Source organism: Podarcis gaigeae, assembly GCF_964106915.1.
Source record: "Podarcis gaigeae genome assembly, chromosome: 8".
Lineage (NCBI taxonomy): Eukaryota > Metazoa > Chordata > Lepidosauria > Squamata > Lacertidae > Podarcis > Podarcis gaigeae.
In genome coordinates this window covers 15,419,708-15,436,713 of record NC_139684.1, presented here as the reverse complement: position 1 = coordinate 15,436,713, position 17,006 = coordinate 15,419,708, and the positions used below count along the sequence as shown (strand labels likewise).

At 46.6% G+C, this 17,006-nt stretch overlaps 1 protein-coding gene across 4 annotated transcripts in view; it reads left to right on the top strand.

Moving 5' to 3' along the window:
• The window catches only part of MTOR (mechanistic target of rapamycin kinase), a 99,879-nt gene that overhangs the window by 64,733 nt on the left and 18,140 nt on the right, over positions 1–17,006 (top strand). For all 4 annotated transcript variants that reach the window (XM_083750044.1, XM_083750042.1, XM_083750043.1 and 1 more), the window contains 9 exons: positions 1,867–1,942; positions 5,097–5,236; positions 7,734–7,834; positions 8,384–8,499; positions 10,252–10,329; positions 10,430–10,537; positions 13,919–14,044; positions 14,151–14,282; positions 16,296–16,411. In XM_083750044.1, coding sequence (XP_083606170.1) covers positions 1,867–1,942; positions 5,097–5,236; positions 7,734–7,834; positions 8,384–8,499; positions 10,252–10,329; positions 10,430–10,537; positions 13,919–14,044; positions 14,151–14,282; positions 16,296–16,411 — 993 coding nt within the window. The remainder of the gene's footprint in view (positions 1–1,866; positions 1,943–5,096; positions 5,237–7,733; positions 7,835–8,383; positions 8,500–10,251; positions 10,330–10,429; positions 10,538–13,918; positions 14,045–14,150; positions 14,283–16,295; positions 16,412–17,006) is intronic.

Genomic DNA, 17,006 nt, shown 5'->3' with positions numbered 1-17,006 from the left:
TAGCAGTTTGAAAGGACGTCAGAGTACAAGTAGATAAATAGGTACCGCTCCGGCGGGAAGGTAAATGGCGTTTCTGTGTGCTGCTCTGGTTTGCCATGCTGGCCACATGACCCAGAAGCTGTATGCCGGCTCCCTCGGCCAATAAAGTGAGATGAGCGCCGCAACCCCAGAGTCAGCCACGACTGGACCTACTGGTCAGGGGTCCCTTTACCTTTATTCACCACTAAGAACCTAAGAAGAACCTACTGGATCAGGCCAGTGGCCCTTCTAGTCCAACATCCTATTCTCACAGTGGCCATCCATATGCCCCAAATGGGAAGCCCACAAGCAGGATTCAAGCACAAGAGTATTCTCCCCTCCTGTGGTTACCAGCAGCTGGTATTCAGAAGCACTGCTGCTGCCTCCCAACTGTTGGGGGAACTGGAAACAAAAGGACAGGAGGAAAAGTGAATGTCCAATGCGTCCAGGCCTTTCATCAAGGCTTTTCATATACAGAAGTTCAGCCTCTTGGTCTCTCTCAGTAGAAGAAAACAGTATAATACATAGATTGAACTTCTGTATTTGAAACTCCCCAATGAAGGAGCTGAGAGGTCCAAAATCCATTGGACATTCACTTTTACTGCTGCCGCTTTGCTTCCTGATCCTGCCCCCTAAATTTGCTGGGCGTTTCTGCCCCACCTTTGCAGAAAGGGGACAGTCGATGCTTCTTCAAGAGAGTAGCAAACTGCAGGGAGAGGCAGCTGTTTAATATAAAATGTTTATTTCTTCTTCAGTCCTTATGAGATCTGTCTTAAGGGCGCTTAAAACCTCTAATTCTTTTGAGGGATTAGTAGTCTTTCTAAAGGGAGCGGGGAGGGGGACTTCCACCAATATTTTTTTTAAAATAAAAACCTGTTATGACTGGATGCCCATAAAGCCCTTGAATACGTGGATGTTCAAGAGGAGGAATAGGCCGCGGGTAGGAAGTCCTAGCTTAAGGGAACGCAGCCTAGAGGAAATTAAAACAATGACATGCAATAGACATGTGAGCCTCAGCTGAAGTCCCCTGCTGCCAACTCTGCTAAATCTTGTTCAAAGCCTAAAATCATGTGGCGGCAGCAGCAGCTGTTTGAGGGGAATGGAAGGCTTGGTGGCTGAGAACAGTAACTACAGCAAAGGTGTGTGGAAGAATCCTGCCTACGAAATGGGCAATGCTGGTCGTCTTCTTTTTTTACAGATGGCTTCTCATCTTCAGTATCCACTTTGTACCAGATTAGCAACTGCATCAGTTGTCTGCATAAATGACTGATGTGACTTGAACTATGACAATTGTGCCATCCAGGTGTTGTGGGTCTACAACTCCCATCAACCCTGATCATTGACCATGCTGGTTGGGGCTGATAGGAACTCAAGTCCCACAGCATCCTGACGGCCACAGGTCTCCCATCCCTGAACTAGACTGTCACTTGCCTTTACTGCTGCATGCTACCTCCCATCACACACCTGCCATCTTTTAATGCAGGGATGAGGAGACTGTGGCCCTTCCGATATTGCTGGACTACAACTCCCATCATCTCTGACCATTGACCATGCTGATTGGGGCTAATGGGAGATGGAGTCCAGCCATATATGAAGGGTACCAGGTTGACTAAGGCTGCTCTGTATTCTCCTGTCATTGCACATATAGCAGGGGAAGATTGGTAGCAGTGGGAAAACTGCCATTTTATGATTGTTTATGGTGCTGTTTTAAAATGTATTTATACTAGTTTGGTTTGAACTTGTTCCCAAAAAAATATTGTTTGTGGAAGATGGAAATGCAAAATATAAATAAATAAAACACTAGGATCTGCCCTAAATGACTGTTTATTCCCACTTACCTCTTTCCAGTATTAACAATAAACTGCAGCAACCAGAAGCAGCAGCTGGGGTTCTGGAATATGCCATGAAACACTTTGGGGAGCTGGTGAGTAGCCTCTTAATTCCCCATCTCCCTGTTTTCATTTTTAGAAAGAGGGCTACAGCTCCATGGTAGAAGATCTGTTCAGCTTGCAGAAGATCCAGGTTCAATCCCCAGGCAGGACTGAGAAGGATTCCTGCATGAAATTTGAAAGAGCTGCTACCAGTCCATGTAGACCATACTGAGCGATAGGTACTTATTTTTCCCAACTTAGTATAAGGCAGCTTCCTATGCTAGCCCTTCATCCGTAACCTTGAGGACTAGAATCTTACTTTACTTTTAGAGCAGAGGTTCTTTACCTGTGATCCTTGGATTCCTAGGATCACAGGCTTTGGGGGTCCATGAACTTTAGAGAATGTAAAAATATGACACATACACACACACACCCCGTTTCTTTGAAAATTGTCTTTGTGGAAAAAAATTCTGGGGAGAGCTTCCATTAGATTTCCAACGAGGTCTATCACCCCAAAAAGGTTAAGAACCACTGTTTTAGAGGAGGGTTCAGACTAGAGCATCTGCTTTGCATGCAAAAGGTCCCCTAGCATCTTCAGATAGGGCTGGGGGAGACCATTGCCTGAAATGCTGAAGACCCACTTCCAGTCAGTGCAGCCAGATTCATAGTCTGACTTTGGTATGAGGCAGCTTTCTATCTGCCTATGAGTGGAACCCATAATCCCCTGATCACATCAGCAAGCTCTGCATCCTCGCCTGTTTTGAAATGATCTGCCTGTGGAGCCCCAGAGGCCAGACCTGCAACGTCTCACGTGGAGGGGCACTGAAGTGTGGCATGTGTTGTGTGTGTGTGCAGCTTTATCCTGCCTGCAGGGCCCTCAAAGAATCCACTGCTTGGCATAACGTCGCGGCAAGAACTGCCAAGGGCTGAGCAGAAAAGAACATTGGCCTAGAGCCCATGTTGGGGCGGGTGGGCAGGAGGGGGTTGCGGGAAGCAAAAAAAATCCCAAAGAAATCCAAGTGGTAGCTTGTCTCCTCCCCTTCTCCCCCCCCCTTTTAATCCCTTGAAAATGAAAATACTTAAAGAAATGAGAGGCTGGTGAAAGTGTTGGGAATTTGAAAACTGTCGTTGGTCGGCACTTCTGTTCTTTTTTACCGCTCACCTTCAGAAAATCTGGACTGCTAAGGCCAGTAATAAGGCCTTAGTATCCTTTCCCTTGCTGCTGTACAATGCCCCACATGCTTGTAGGCTGTCTGCCTGCTGGGCTGTTCCAAACTTCATCCCCTGCTGCTCTTGTTTATGTGTTGATGCTACTTAGACTTGGAGCTGATGGCACAGCAGGCAGTGGAGGCTAGCTCTGTTAGGGCAAAGGGGATGTTGCCCCACCAACCTCAGCCAGCCTCCACCTGCCTGCCTTCTTATTTACATCCAGCCCTGCCTGTCAGCTTCCTCCTCTTCCTTAGTCTCAGTGTTGCCCTTGCAGGACTCAGCAGGCAGGAGAAGGGGGTGGGCAAAACTAGAATGAATTGACTCTGCCTGCCATTGGCTCTGGCTTCCCCACCTGCTGGTGTCTGTGCCTTCTGCCCTACTGCCCGCAATGGGCACCAGCCATCAGTGGTTGCAAGGGAGGCTCTACTTCTGTCCTTGGGTCTCCCAGTGGTGTTTGCTGATGCTCAAAAGGAAGGCTAGATTTTAAGGGGAGGGAGCCAAGAGCCACATTCATCTTTCGCTAGCCTTCTGGGGGCCACGTGCCAGCAGTGACTCTCACGTGGAAACACACACACACACACAAACAGACACACACAGGCACACAGCTGCCCTTTCTCACGTCATACTGGCCTAGATGGACCAATGGTCTGATTATTATTCATCCCTTTATTTTTCATCCATTTACCTAGGGCTATATCCAACTGAGTAAGGGCGTGGGTGGCGCTGTGGTCTAAACGACTGAGCCTTTTGGGCTTGCCGATCAGAAGGTCGGCAGTTTGAATCCTTGTGACGAGTGAGCTCCGTTTACTCTGTCCCAGCTCCTGCCAACCTAGCAGTTCCAAAGCATACCAGTGCAAGTAGATAAATAGGTACCACCACGGCGGGAAGGTAAATGGCAATTCCATGCACTCTGGTTTCCGTCACAGTGTTCCATTGCGCCAGTAGCAGTTTAATCATGCTGGCCACATGACCCAGAAAGCTGTCTGTGGACAAACGCTTGGCCCCCTTGGCCTGAAAACGAGATGAGCGCCACAACCCCATACAGTGGTGCCTCGCTAGACAAAATTAATCCGTTCCGCGATTCTCTTCGTCTAGCGGTTTTTTCGTCTTGCGAAGCAAGCCCATTGACAGCTTAGCGGATTAGTGCTAGAGCTGTCAAGCGGCTTCCAGCGATCAGCTGTTAAGCCACTTATCAGCAGAACAGCTGATAAGCGGCTTAGCGGTTTAGGAAAAGGGCAAAAAAAGCAAAAAAAAAACTCCAGGGGACGCAAGATTTTTTCGTCTTGTGAAGCAACCCCATAGGGAAATTCGTTTTGCGAAGCGCCTCCAAAACGGAAAAACCCTTTCGTCTAGCGGGTTTTTTGTCTTGCGAGGCGTTCGTCTTGCGGGGCACCACTGTAATCTTTGACTGGACTTAACCGTCCAGGGGTCCTTTACCTTTTACCTTTACCTTTATATCCAACTGAACCCTGCTCAGAGTAGATTGACTGGTGCAGGGTAATGTAAACTAATTTGTGTTAGTTGGAACCTTGTAATAGTGGCCTGTTATACTTGATTTTGGTATGGATATTTATTCTGCCATGTTCAGTTCTAGGTACCCCCTTTACTTTTTGGGCATCTGTTGTTGTATGTCGTGTCTTATTAAAAATAAATATATAACAACATTTTAAAAAGAGTAGACCTATTGAAATTAATGAATCCAAGGTAGTCATGTCCATTCACTTCAGTGGGCCTACTTTGAGGCAGAATAGCATTGGATACAACTCCTAGGTTTTTATTTCCCCCCCTCCTTTCTGCAAACATCTTCCCACTGCTGCTTACACAAAGCATTCCCTCCCATAATGCTAATGGCATAACTATAGACCTATTGTGAGATGGGACATGAAAGCATAAGAGACTTGCTTCTCTTGGGTCTTCTTCTTTACTCCTGCCACTTTCCCACACTAAAATTTGCTATTTTGTTAACCTTCTCTTCCCGCCTCTTCCCCACTTTTATAGGAAATTCAAGCAACCTGGTATGAGAAACTGCACGAATGGGAAGATGCTCTGGTGGCCTATGACAAAAAGATGGATACAAACAAGGATGACCCAGAACTGATGCTGGGGCGCATGCGCTGCCTGGAAGCCCTGGGGGAATGGTAAGAAGAACCAGTGTGATGTGGTTAAGAGTGTGTTAAAAGGAGCTGTGTTAAAATCCCTACTTGCAGATGCACATTGGGGGGCTGTCTCTCAAACTAGCCTACCTCACAGGGTTATTGTGAGGATAATATGAAGAAGGGGTAACCTGTGTATGGCACTTTGATCAATGTAAGGGGAAAGTCAGTTATAGATGCAATAATACATAAATAAAGAGCATCTTATTAGCATGCTAAAGGCCATCCATGGTGTCTCCAGGTAGGAGTGGTATTTGTCCTCTGTCAGAAGCCTGGAGAGCTGCTGCCAGTCAGCATAGACAAAGCTGAGCTAAGCGGACCAATTATCTGATTTGGTACAAGGCAGCTTCCTATTAATCTAACTTTATTCAGAACCATGCTCAGTTGGTGAACATCTGCTTGGCGTGCAGAAGGTCCCATGTTCAATCCTCAGGTATCTCCAGGCAGAGCTGCAGGAGACATCTGTCGAAAGGCCTGGAGAGCTACTGCCAGTCAGAGTAGGCAGTTCTGAGCTAGAGGGACCCAGTTGTCCGCCTCAGAATAAGCCAGCTTCCTAAACTCCTATGGGAAATAAAAACAGACATTTGGTATGCGAAGCATGTGCTCTTCCACTGAGTTACAACCCTTTCCATGGTTCTAATTAATGACTTAGAAATATATATTTTGATTCCCCCTCTCCTTCTTTAAACTACTTCGAAAAATTTTGCTGGAAAGTCGGAGTATGTTAAAATAAGGTACCTGCCCATTAGCTCATATAAGAGTTTGCAAAATGACTTCCCTTCCAAAGAAGGGGGGGAGATGTGGGTAGTTTGCTTTTTGCAGGCTTGCGTGGATCAAGACCCTTTGTGAAGTGAGGAGTCTTCATTCCTAGCAGGGATCTGCAGCATGCACACTCAGTGTGCATATGTGTGTATGAGAGAGAAAGGGAATGTGCTTTTTTGGGAGCCTAATTGGAAAAGACAGAACCTGCATAACGTACTGTGCAGTTCAACCTGGAGGGTTCAGAAAATCCAAGCCAGTCCTGCCTAAATGGCTGCACGCCTCATGTCATTGAGCCTCTCTGTTTCGATGGGTCCTGACGTGAACCCAGGTTGATGGCACAAGGGGAGTGGGAGAGGGGAGGGGAAGATGCCTGTCGATTGAAGTCACTCCACAGACCAAGGGGGCTGCACAGAATTACCTGAAGCAGCACAACCTGTACCTGATGTTCCCATCTTTTTGCATCCTGAGTGGCTAGGGTGGCAGAACGGGGAGGGGGGAGCCAGGTGACTTTGTGGGGAGTGAGAAGATATGGCTGCATTGGCTTTACCAAGTCTTCAGATGAATACGCAACGTTTAAGAACAAAAGAAGCTCTGGCAGCTGAATCAGGTCATTGGCACATTCTAGTCCCGCATTTGGTTCTCATGGGGGCAAACCAGATGCCTCTGGAGAGCCTGGAAACAGGATTTGAGCACAAGAGCAGTCTCCCCACTTGCAGTTCCTAGCAACTGACATTATAGGTAGAACACAGCCATCGTGGAATGCAGCTTTGGTGCCTAAAGGTCAGCTAACATCATATTAAAAGAACCATCAGATTCAATTAAAATGAGTACAAATCTGACAAATGAAACCAGTAAAGAGGAGGAAATAGCATTAGTACTTAATGCTAATGCTAAACAGAGCAACGTAAGACCCAAATACCTGAAGGGAGTCTGTATCCAGCTAAGTCCTACATAGGTTAGACCCATGGAAATTTAAATACCAACTTTAAAAAAAATAAACAGTGCCAAAGTACTGCAGCAGAATTTGTGTAGTTTCACCCACCTGTGGGATTTCCTTCTAAGAATCACCTGCCTGCCACCCTTGCCTTTATTGTCTTTTAAGACTCCCAGTGAAGTCTCTTGTGTCCTTCCAGCCCTTTTGACAACCTTAAATATTTTGTTTCATGTTGCTGCTGTTTTGATCAGTTTTCACTTTCAATCAGTGTTGTTGCTCATTAGCTGCCAACTTTCCTGCATGTGGTTTTATTTGCCTTTTAACAATATCTTGTTGGAGTGTGTGTGTGTGTGTGTGTGTGTGTGTATTTAAAGACTGCTTTCATGGGGGGTGGGTGTTTAATGACACTATTTTAGGTTACAACCTTAGGTTACAATTACAATTCCCTTGGAGTGAGTTGTCTCCAGCATTAGTCCTATACAGGATAGACCCTTTCAAATTCATGAACATGACTAACTGTGGTCAATTAATTTTAATGGGTCTTCTGAGTAAAATTTGGCTGGCTACAACCCAGTAAATCCAACTGATCTCAATGGGGCTTCTGTGTGAGTTTGAACAGTATTCCAGTATCATCAGCAAACTGCAGTTTTGGGTTTATTTTTTCACAATTACTGAATACTGTTTCCTTTATGGAAAGGCAGTATAAAATGCACATTTTAAATAAAAGCAGGGAAGAGGATTATCAACAAACTAACTTTTGCATCCTTGTTTTTTTCTTCTTCCTAGGGGACAACTTCACCAGCAGTGTTGTGAGAAGTGGACCTTAGTGAACGATGAAACCCAGGCGAAAATGGCAAGAATGGCAGCAGCAGCTGCATGGGGGTTAGGTAAGTCCCAGCCTTAAGACTGTCCTTCTCTTCCCTGCATGCACACACACACATATATATATTGGGGGTGGGGTGGGGAGTTTTGCCAAGTGTCTAATCTAAGCACTGAAACAGACAGTCCCTCTAAAATGCTGTTTCACAGAGAAGGGTGTCCAGCACAGGTAGACATGGGATGGCAAATGATTTGTTGAACACTGGGGGTGCATTTTCCACATAGGAGAAGCAGTTCTGCAGTGGATATAGGGAGGTCATCAAATTTTCTTCCATTGAGTAGGTTTAAGCTCATTTCTTTCAGGGGCGCTATGGGGCAGCTATATCTCCACAGACGTACCCCTTCAAACGTTTTCGACTACAACTCCCAACAGCCACAGACTTTTGCCAGGGATGATGGGAGTTGTGGTCCAGGGACATCTGGAGGGTGCAATGTTGGCTACCTCCGGTACAGGGATGAATCCCTTTCTTCAGGTAGATTAGAGGGGATAGATGAGCATGTCCCGCTGGTTGCCTCCCAACTCTTACGGCTTATGCAGGTTGTGTCTGTCTCTGCAGGTCAGTGGGATAGCATGGAGGAGTACACCTGTATGATCCCAAGGGATACCCATGATGGCGCCTTCTATCGGGCTGTGCTGGCCTTGCATCAGGACCTCTTTTCATTGGCTCAGCAGGTACACTGTGAACCTTTCTGCCATCACCCGCTGTGGTTTGAAGAGCAGCAACTGGGTGTTGCTTTCCCGTATGGCAGGGAAGGCTCCTGTTTGAGGGGACCCCTGGCAAAATGCCCTCTGGTGGGCCTCCTACACAAGGGGGCCCTCCTTCGGCAGCCCATGTTGGGATCTGACCATGGTAATTCATGCTGTGCTGGCTGGGGTTGCTGGGAGTTGTAGCTCAAAACATCTGAAGGGCACCAAGGTGTGGGAGGCTGCTCTAGGACACAAGAAATCTTCAGTCTTTATGGTGCCACAGGACCATGCTGTAACAGAGTCAAATGGCTGTTGATCAGGCACTTTTGTAAAGTGTCCCTATATGGCAAGTCTTACCCGCCATCCAGGCAAGCAGCAATTCGCAAACTGGTCTTTGGTCTAATCCTGCATGGATATTCCTATGGTTCTGTTGAGGATTCAATTTATGTTGTCTTTGTGAATGTGAAATTTTGTTAATTTTAGGAGGGGATCTTGTATTATTTTTTTGGGGGGGTGGCTACATCCATCCTGCCCCACCCTGTATTAAGAGCTGAAGTTGTAGAATGAATTCCTCTTTAAGAAAGAAAGAAAATAATCCAAATAAGCCCTGTCAGAATCTGTCTGTCTCTATTGATGTGCACAAGAAAATTCAGCCAGGCGTTTGAAAGAGCTAAGGCCTCTGTAATTAACCTTTTTCACATTCTGGGAAGGGGGTGGGGGAAGAGGGAAAACTCTGGAGGAAATATTATATAATATATGGCAAGACACCCAATGTTTTGGACTTCTCTTTGTGCATAGCCTGTAAAATGTGAAATGGAAGCTCTGGCACACATAGAACCTCAAAACCTAATGGAGAAAAATTATGGGATGTGCCTAGGTCATAGTAGGCAGTGCGCTTTCAAGCATACATCATACAGGCACCATTTTATTTGTGTGCCGCCTTTTCATAGTTAAAGCCAGGCTCAAGGCAGCTTACAGCATGAAAAAAATGCAATATATAAATTACATAAGCAGGGTGGGACTCTGGTCATCCAGTTGTTGTTGTTGGGACTCCAGCTCCCATCAGCCTCGGCTGGCAGGGCCAATAATCAGGGAATATGGGAGATGTATTCCAGCAGCATCTGGAGGACCGCAGGTTCTCCACCACCGCTGTCGAGGATTGGTCCTTGTAGATGCACCTTGGCCAGATCCTGGATGACATTCTGGGAAGCTTTTCAGCTAGTACACCTCTTGATAGTTGGTGTGTCTCCAGGGTCTCAGGCAGAGGGTCTGAGAACGTTGAATTGGAAATGTGGAGGATTCTGCATGCAAGACAGGTGCTCTGCTACTGAGCTACAGCCCTTCTGCAAGCCTGACTCAGCTTGTATGTTCCTGGGCGTATGGAGTCGCTGTCAGTACTTTGAAGGAAATGCAAGAGTGGAGTCTGTGTACAAAGCAGGGCAATGTATCTGTTCTAGAGCAACAGGCAGGAATAGAAAGAAGCCAGTAATAATGGACAACCCAAGAAAGACCCTGGCCAGTCCACAAGATCTTGAAAAAGCGCAACTATCTCGAACGAGTGAAGGAAACAAAGTTCTAGATGTACATGGTCATTTTTTCCTTCATAACTGAAGTGCAACAGCCTCTCTTCACCTCTCCATTGTTTTTTGTCTTTTTTGTCTTTAAGCTTATTGTACTATGTTTTTTTTCAATGTCTCCATCGCCTTAGTAGACCCTTCCTTTCTTTTCCTCCATCAGTGCATTGACAAAGCCCGAGATCTGTTAGATGCTGAGCTGACAGCTATGGCAGGAGAGAGTTACAGCCGTGCCTATGGGGTGAGTACTTTGCTCCTGGCCTCGGGTGATGACCCTCTGTTTGGGAATTGTTCCGGCGCAGCAGTGATTGGGATGGAATGTGATTGGCTGTTTCCTTTAGGCGATGGTATCCTGCCAGATGCTTTCGGAGCTGGAAGAAGTCATCCAGTATAAACTTGTACCGGAGCGACGTGAGATCATTCGCCAGATCTGGTGGGAGAGACTCCAGGTAAAGACACTGCAGAAAGTTTATAACACCAGTATGGTGTAGTGATAATTGAGTACTGGGCTTGGATCTAGGAGACCAGGGTTCAAATCCACACTCAGGCATGAAGTTCACTGACTGACCTTGAGCCAGTCACACTCTTACCTAAGCTACTTCACAGGGTTGTTGTGAGAATAAAATGGGGAATCGTGTAACCACCTTTTGTCTCTTGGAGGAAAGTTGGAGATAGGTAGAGTACCTAGAGCAGTAACCATGTCAGCAGTCTAGCTCCCCGGAATCTTAGCTTCCTTCCTTCCATCCATCCTTTCTACCTCCCTACCTTGGAGCAGACGCGGGCTTGCAGCTTGATAGCCAGTGGCTGCTGTCCCATATTAACTCCAGCACCCACCCAGAGGAAGAATTTTTTCCACCGTGGCGCTCTCCTTCCTGTTGTTCCTGCGTGTGCTTCCGTGCGGCACAAGAAGCTGTTTACCTGTTGCTGCCAACGGCTTGCTTTTCGCCCCCCTCTCTCTCTCCTTCCCTGTGCCATTTGGGAAGCTGTGACAAAGCTCTTTGCCTCCAAGATTGCATTCCTGTCTGGAAAGTCTCAGAGAACATTCCGCCCAGGAGGAATAGCCCAGAGCAACGGGGTGGGTGAAGTCTGCAACTGCAACTGTTTATAGACCTTGAAAAGTAAGGGAGAAAGAAAAAAACAGGACACCAAGTTCTTGTGTGTTTTTACAGCATCTTCCTAACAAATACAAAAAAGCCCACTTTATGTGGACCTCAGGGCACTTTAGATTTCCTACCTAATTTGGATGTGGGATGGCATACCTGGCTATCTAATAAAGGCACTGTACTCTCTCTGTTTCTCCAGAGCAGGAAAAACTCTTCAGTCTTTCTAACCCATGTTTAATACTCTGTTTTGAATGCAAGGTCTACAGTAGAAGTAAACTCTTGGAGATGTAAACTCTTGTTTTTCTTTGGTGCAAATTGGCACCATTTGTGGAAGATAGGAAAAGCCCAGATGGGCTCTGGGTCCCTCTAAATTTCTCATTGGTTACATAGGAAGCTGCCTATACTGAGCCAGATCATTGGTTCATGTACCTTAGTGCTGTCTACACTGACTGGCAGTGGCTCCCCAACATTTCAGACAGAAGACATTCCTAGCCCTAAACTTGTATGTACTGGGGATTAAACCTGGGAGCTTCTACATGCAAGGCTGATGCTGTGCCACTAAAGGGTCTTTTTCGATCCCACCCCTCCAACTGTTGTTCAAAGCTGGCATGGCCTTCTCCAATTTGACTCATGTCTCCACCATGGCAGTGGGCATTGAGCTATTGTGGCACTCAGCACAGGTAGGTGAGAGGAAGATGCCTCTCCTGGCTCAGCCTGCCTGCCAACAAGGCAGCCTAATTCAAAGGGATGGCCAGGTCAGGGAGGCAGCAGGAAAACACTAGGCAGGGAGAACAACAGCCAAAGCAGAAATGCAAAAATATCTGTGTGGGGAATGTATTCGCTCAGCGCCACCCCCCCCCCCCAAAACCCCATTCTCTTTCTCCTTGTTTTTCTTCCTTTTTGATGCAGGAACAAATTGTCGTTGGAACTCAAAATAACATGTTCTTTTTTGGAAATTGAGTCAGACCGCTGTCTTGTTGTTTTGAAAGGGATTTAGGAGGACACAGACGTTACTGCTTTATGTTTTCAAGTCTGTTCCTTTTACTGGGGGTTGATCGTTCCTCCTCTCCGAATTGCCCCCCTTTTTTTCCATTAACGAACATAGTTAACACTGGAGAACCTGGCCGGTTCCTGGAGCTGACTTCTGTTTACAGTCCCCAAGGACTGAAGTTCAGCAGCGTGTGCAGGGTGGAGTGGTGTGCAAACTGCGAAAATTAAATGCATATTGCTTGATGTAATAAAGCAGTGACGTTTTCTCTTTAGGAGAAGTTGTCTGTGTTCAGCATTAGCAGGAGCACTAGCTGCTTGTTTGGACCCACGATAGGTTAGATATTCCTTACTAACTGCAACATACAGCAGTCTTTATTTTCTTCTCCTTCCTTCCTTGTCTCCCCTAAGACAGCCTTTTTTCTGTTGAGGGCCACAAGAGTAATGGTTCAAGGAAAACACATTGGTCTCTCCCTCTGTGTCCCCTTTTGCATTTCCAGCTGGTCATTAGAACAACTGGTAGCTAAGAATTTATACCTGCCTTTGTGTATTTCCTCCTCCCAATCCATTTTTCTTCTTCCATCGTTCCATGGTTATAGTTTACTTTATCACTTTCCTCTATATGTTATGCTCAAAGCATGACAAAAAACCAAAATCATTACAAAAGACCTCTCAATACCACTATCCACATAAAAAAGAGTCCAACATAATAACAAAAATGCATAATATGAAATAATTTCCGTTTCAAGTTAGGAAACCTAGTAACTTATTGAACAGCAAGAACCAAGTGGGAATGAAGTATGTCTGCTTCTGTTTTCACCTATCAAGGCAAGGGCTATAGCTCAGTGGCAGAGCACCTGCTTTGGATACAGAAGGCCTCCTGTTCAATCCCCAGCTCCCCCATGTTGGCCTGGGAATGTCCCTCACCCAACAGCCCTGGAGAGCTGCTGCCAGTCAGTGTTGACAAGGCCGAGCTAGATGGACCAGTGGCCTGCCTTGGAATAAGGCAACCTCCTATCCTTGTAGCAGGGATGGGGAAGCTTTGGCCAGAAGTTGTTGGACTCAGACTCCCATTAGCCCCAGTCAGCATGGTCACTGGTTAGGGGTGATGAGAATTTGTAGTCCAACTACATCTGCAAGATTGTAAGTTCCCTGCTAGATAGCAGCAGCAGAGTGAGCCCTTTTTAAAGACCTAGAACGGGAAGCAGGGACAGTGCCTGATGTTAGCAGCAACAGGGCAAAACGTCCTCTGACCTAGAGAGTTCAGCAGATCTCCTAAGATGATGTTCATGGACATGGCACCACTGCCTGTTACAGCTAGTAGCTACTAGCTGACCTATCCTCTTATACAAAGGTTTAGGAGCAGAGGAAGCTTCCTTGTACTGAGCCAGGCCTTTGGCTCATCTTGTTCATTATTCCCTGTACTGACTGGCAGACCCTCTCCAAGCTATCAGGCAGGAAGTCTTTCCCAGCCTTAACCTGGAGATGCCATTGGGGATTGAACCCGGGACCTTTTGCATGCAAAGCAGATGCTCTACCACTGAGCCACGACCCTTTGTGTAGATAGCTACCATCACACCGGGTGGAAATGACTTGCGTAGGCTGCTGGTGCACCATGTGCAGCTGCTTGTTTGCCGTAAGCCTACTGCCTATTTTAATTTCCATGGTCGGCAGGAATAAGAAATAAACCAACAGATACATGGACTTAAGAGGTCTCTGCCTGTGCTTCTCTTTTTCTAGGGCTGCCAGCGGATCGTTGAGGACTGGCAGAGGATACTTATGGTCCGGTCCCTTGTTGTTAACCCCCACGAGGACATGAGGACTTGGCTCAAGTACGCCAGTTTGTGCGGCAAGAGTGGGCGGCTGGTGAGTGTGTCTTGCAACTCCAGCAGGTATGAGAACAGGAAGAAGAGTTGGACGCAAAAATCCACAGTAACCTTCCCCCACCCCTCCTCTTTTCTGTTTATTCAAGGCTTTGGCTCATAAGACCCTCGTGTTGCTTCTTGGGGTTGACCCGTCCCGGCAGTTGGATCACCCGTTGCCAACTGTTCATCCTCAGGTGACCTACGCATACATGAAGCACATGTGGAAAAGTGCCCGCAAGGTAAAAATGTTGGAAAGAATTTCGAAAATGCTTTTCTCCCTCTTGCTGATAACTCCTACTTCCTAGGACTGCTGCAGTGCAAGAAGCAAAATGCACAAGTATCTTCTCCCTTCCTTGCCCAGCCACCTTTTCTGGTTTCAAAGTGGATGGCTCTCTACTGTGTTCCAGCATTTTCTATACCCTTGTGTGTGTTGTGTCAGTGGTCAGTAAAGAAACAAGCAAACACACCAGGCAAACCGGAAAAGGGTTTAGGGGTGGGGCTTTTTTGCACAGACAAAACATCTCTGCAGACTTAGATACCCAGCCAACAAACAGCTGGAGAATGCACAGGGCTATGTAAGGCCAAATCACTTGGCTTTGCAGGGGCACGGCCGAGTCTCTTTGGCACAGCCATGTGAGGGGAATTTACATAATCAAATCCAATAAACCTCAGTCTGGATCCCTTCTTATTCCTGTTTAATATATGGTAAAGTCTCTCTTTTAGTCCTGAATGTGCTGCCACGTCATTCCTTCTATTCAGTGCCCCCACCCCAAACCCATCTTGGTTTTTGCCGACTGTGGAGGCTAAAGCTCTTATAATTGTGTGGCTCAGCTGCACAGCTTCTGAAATGCAGAAAGGGCCACCCCACCAATGGCTAATCTTTTGACTATTTTTGAATTGGACAGGTTTACACCCGTGCTTTTCTTGTAGCCAGCTCAACTCACAGTGGGGGGGGGGGATTTAAGCAACCTTGCATGTGTGTGTGTGTGTGTGTGTGTGTGTGTGTATGTGTGTGTGAAGCTCATCAAGTATTAATGTAACACCTTAAGAAATAATAACAATTTAGGAATCCTTGAAGTTTCAGAAGAAGATGTAAATTTGTACAAGCTAAGCTCATTGAGAGGGAAGAGGGGTAGGTGGCATTGCTGAAAGGGTCTTGTGCCTCACCTATGGTGTAGTTAGGGAGGTGTGGGTGGGTGCATGCCCTTTGCACTAGGGATGGGGGCTGAGAGCCAGAAGCCACTATATCCGGCATTAAGATTCTTCTCAGGGCACCCTTGTCACCAGTCCTCCTCAGAGCCCTCCTCAAGTGCCTTTGCCTAGCCTGGAATGTGTTCTTGTACTGCGATGATGATGCTCGCTTGCCTGGATGAATGGATGGATGGATGGATGGAGGGTGGTGTGTGTGTGTGCAGAAACTCCTGTTTTACATGACTGGAATGTAGCCGAATGCTGCTCCGCCCATGTTTGCCTCTGGCCACACTTACCAATGGAATGTCACCCCCCAGAGGGTTTGCCCATCAGGGAACACGGCAGCCCTCAGGCTGAGAATGGTTCCTTTACACTTCCACAGAAGTTATAGGAGGAAATCCACTTTGGTTATGTAGCTTTAATGAATTGTTAGGGCATGTCCAAAGAATCTTTGCCTTCTCTTTCTGGCTTGGGTACAGAAGTGTTGCAACCCAAGAGAGGAGAGACGGGAAGAAAATGGTGATGTTCATCTTCCTCTTTAGTGCAAAAGCTGCTCTCCATGGCACAGATGAATTACCAGCTTGGTGTGTGATTGCTGGCTCATTTTACCCTATTTTTTCCAAGGCTTAAAAAAAATCCACTTTTTTTTAAAAGGAAAGGAAAGGGGAATAAATGTATTTTTAATTGAAGATATATACGCAGGGTACTCTAAAAAAACAAAAGCTGACCACTTGTATGAAGGAAGGTGAGACCTTGAATCACTTTATCATTTACTGGCTGGGACATCTGACAAATGGCTGGAAATCAGGCCTGAGATGGAAGAGGGGAGAGAGAAAGCCCCTTGGGTTGTGTCAAACTATGACCTACTCAGAGGAAATCCATTGAATTCAATGGACCTAAGTTAGCCATGCCTATTAATTTATATGGGTCTGATCTGAGTAGGGCCCACATTGGATACAACCCAATGATTCCTGATTTGTATGTAAAGCCCCTCCCCCTTTGTCAATGCTTGATAACAGCCTAGCAACGCACTTCAAAGAACACATGCATTCATTTTGCAGATCGACGCGTTCCAGCACATGCAACACTTTGTTCAGACCATGCAGCAGCAGGCTCAGCATGCCATCGCAACTGAGGATCAGCAGCACAGGCAGGAGCTCCATAAGCTCATGGCACGGTCAGTACCTTCCTTCCCCCGAGGCTCAGCAACCAGGCCAGAAACAGCGATATGCCTTCATTCGAAAACTGCAGATAACACAAAGTGTCGGCCGATGGCCTGACCAGCTGAAACCACTCTGGATGAAACGACTCACTCGACATCACTAACCTGTGCTAGTAGCTTGCTGTTCCCAGAGCTCTACCATTCCAGCACTGTTAGCACCATTTATTCTGCTTTCATTTGATAACATCATTGTACCAGCTGCTCAGCAGAGACCACTTTGCTGTGTGTTCCGCATTATGTAAGCTGGATTGATTCTTACTGCAAGGATGGGGAAGCTGTGGTTCTTCAGGTTTTGTTGGACTCCCATCTAGTCATCCCACCAGCATGACCAATCTTCAAAGATGCTGGGAATTGTTGCCCAAGAAATATCTGTAGGGTTCCCTCACCTGAGTTACGTGCACCGACCTCCTGAAACCACCTCTAATAAGATGAGGCATGATTTTCAGGGTGCTTAAAATGAAAAGAGATGGTGAAAGAGTTCTGAGAAGGGTCTCCACAAACCAAATGAATGGCAGTAAAACAGCAAATGCATTTCAGTGTAAACAAGTGT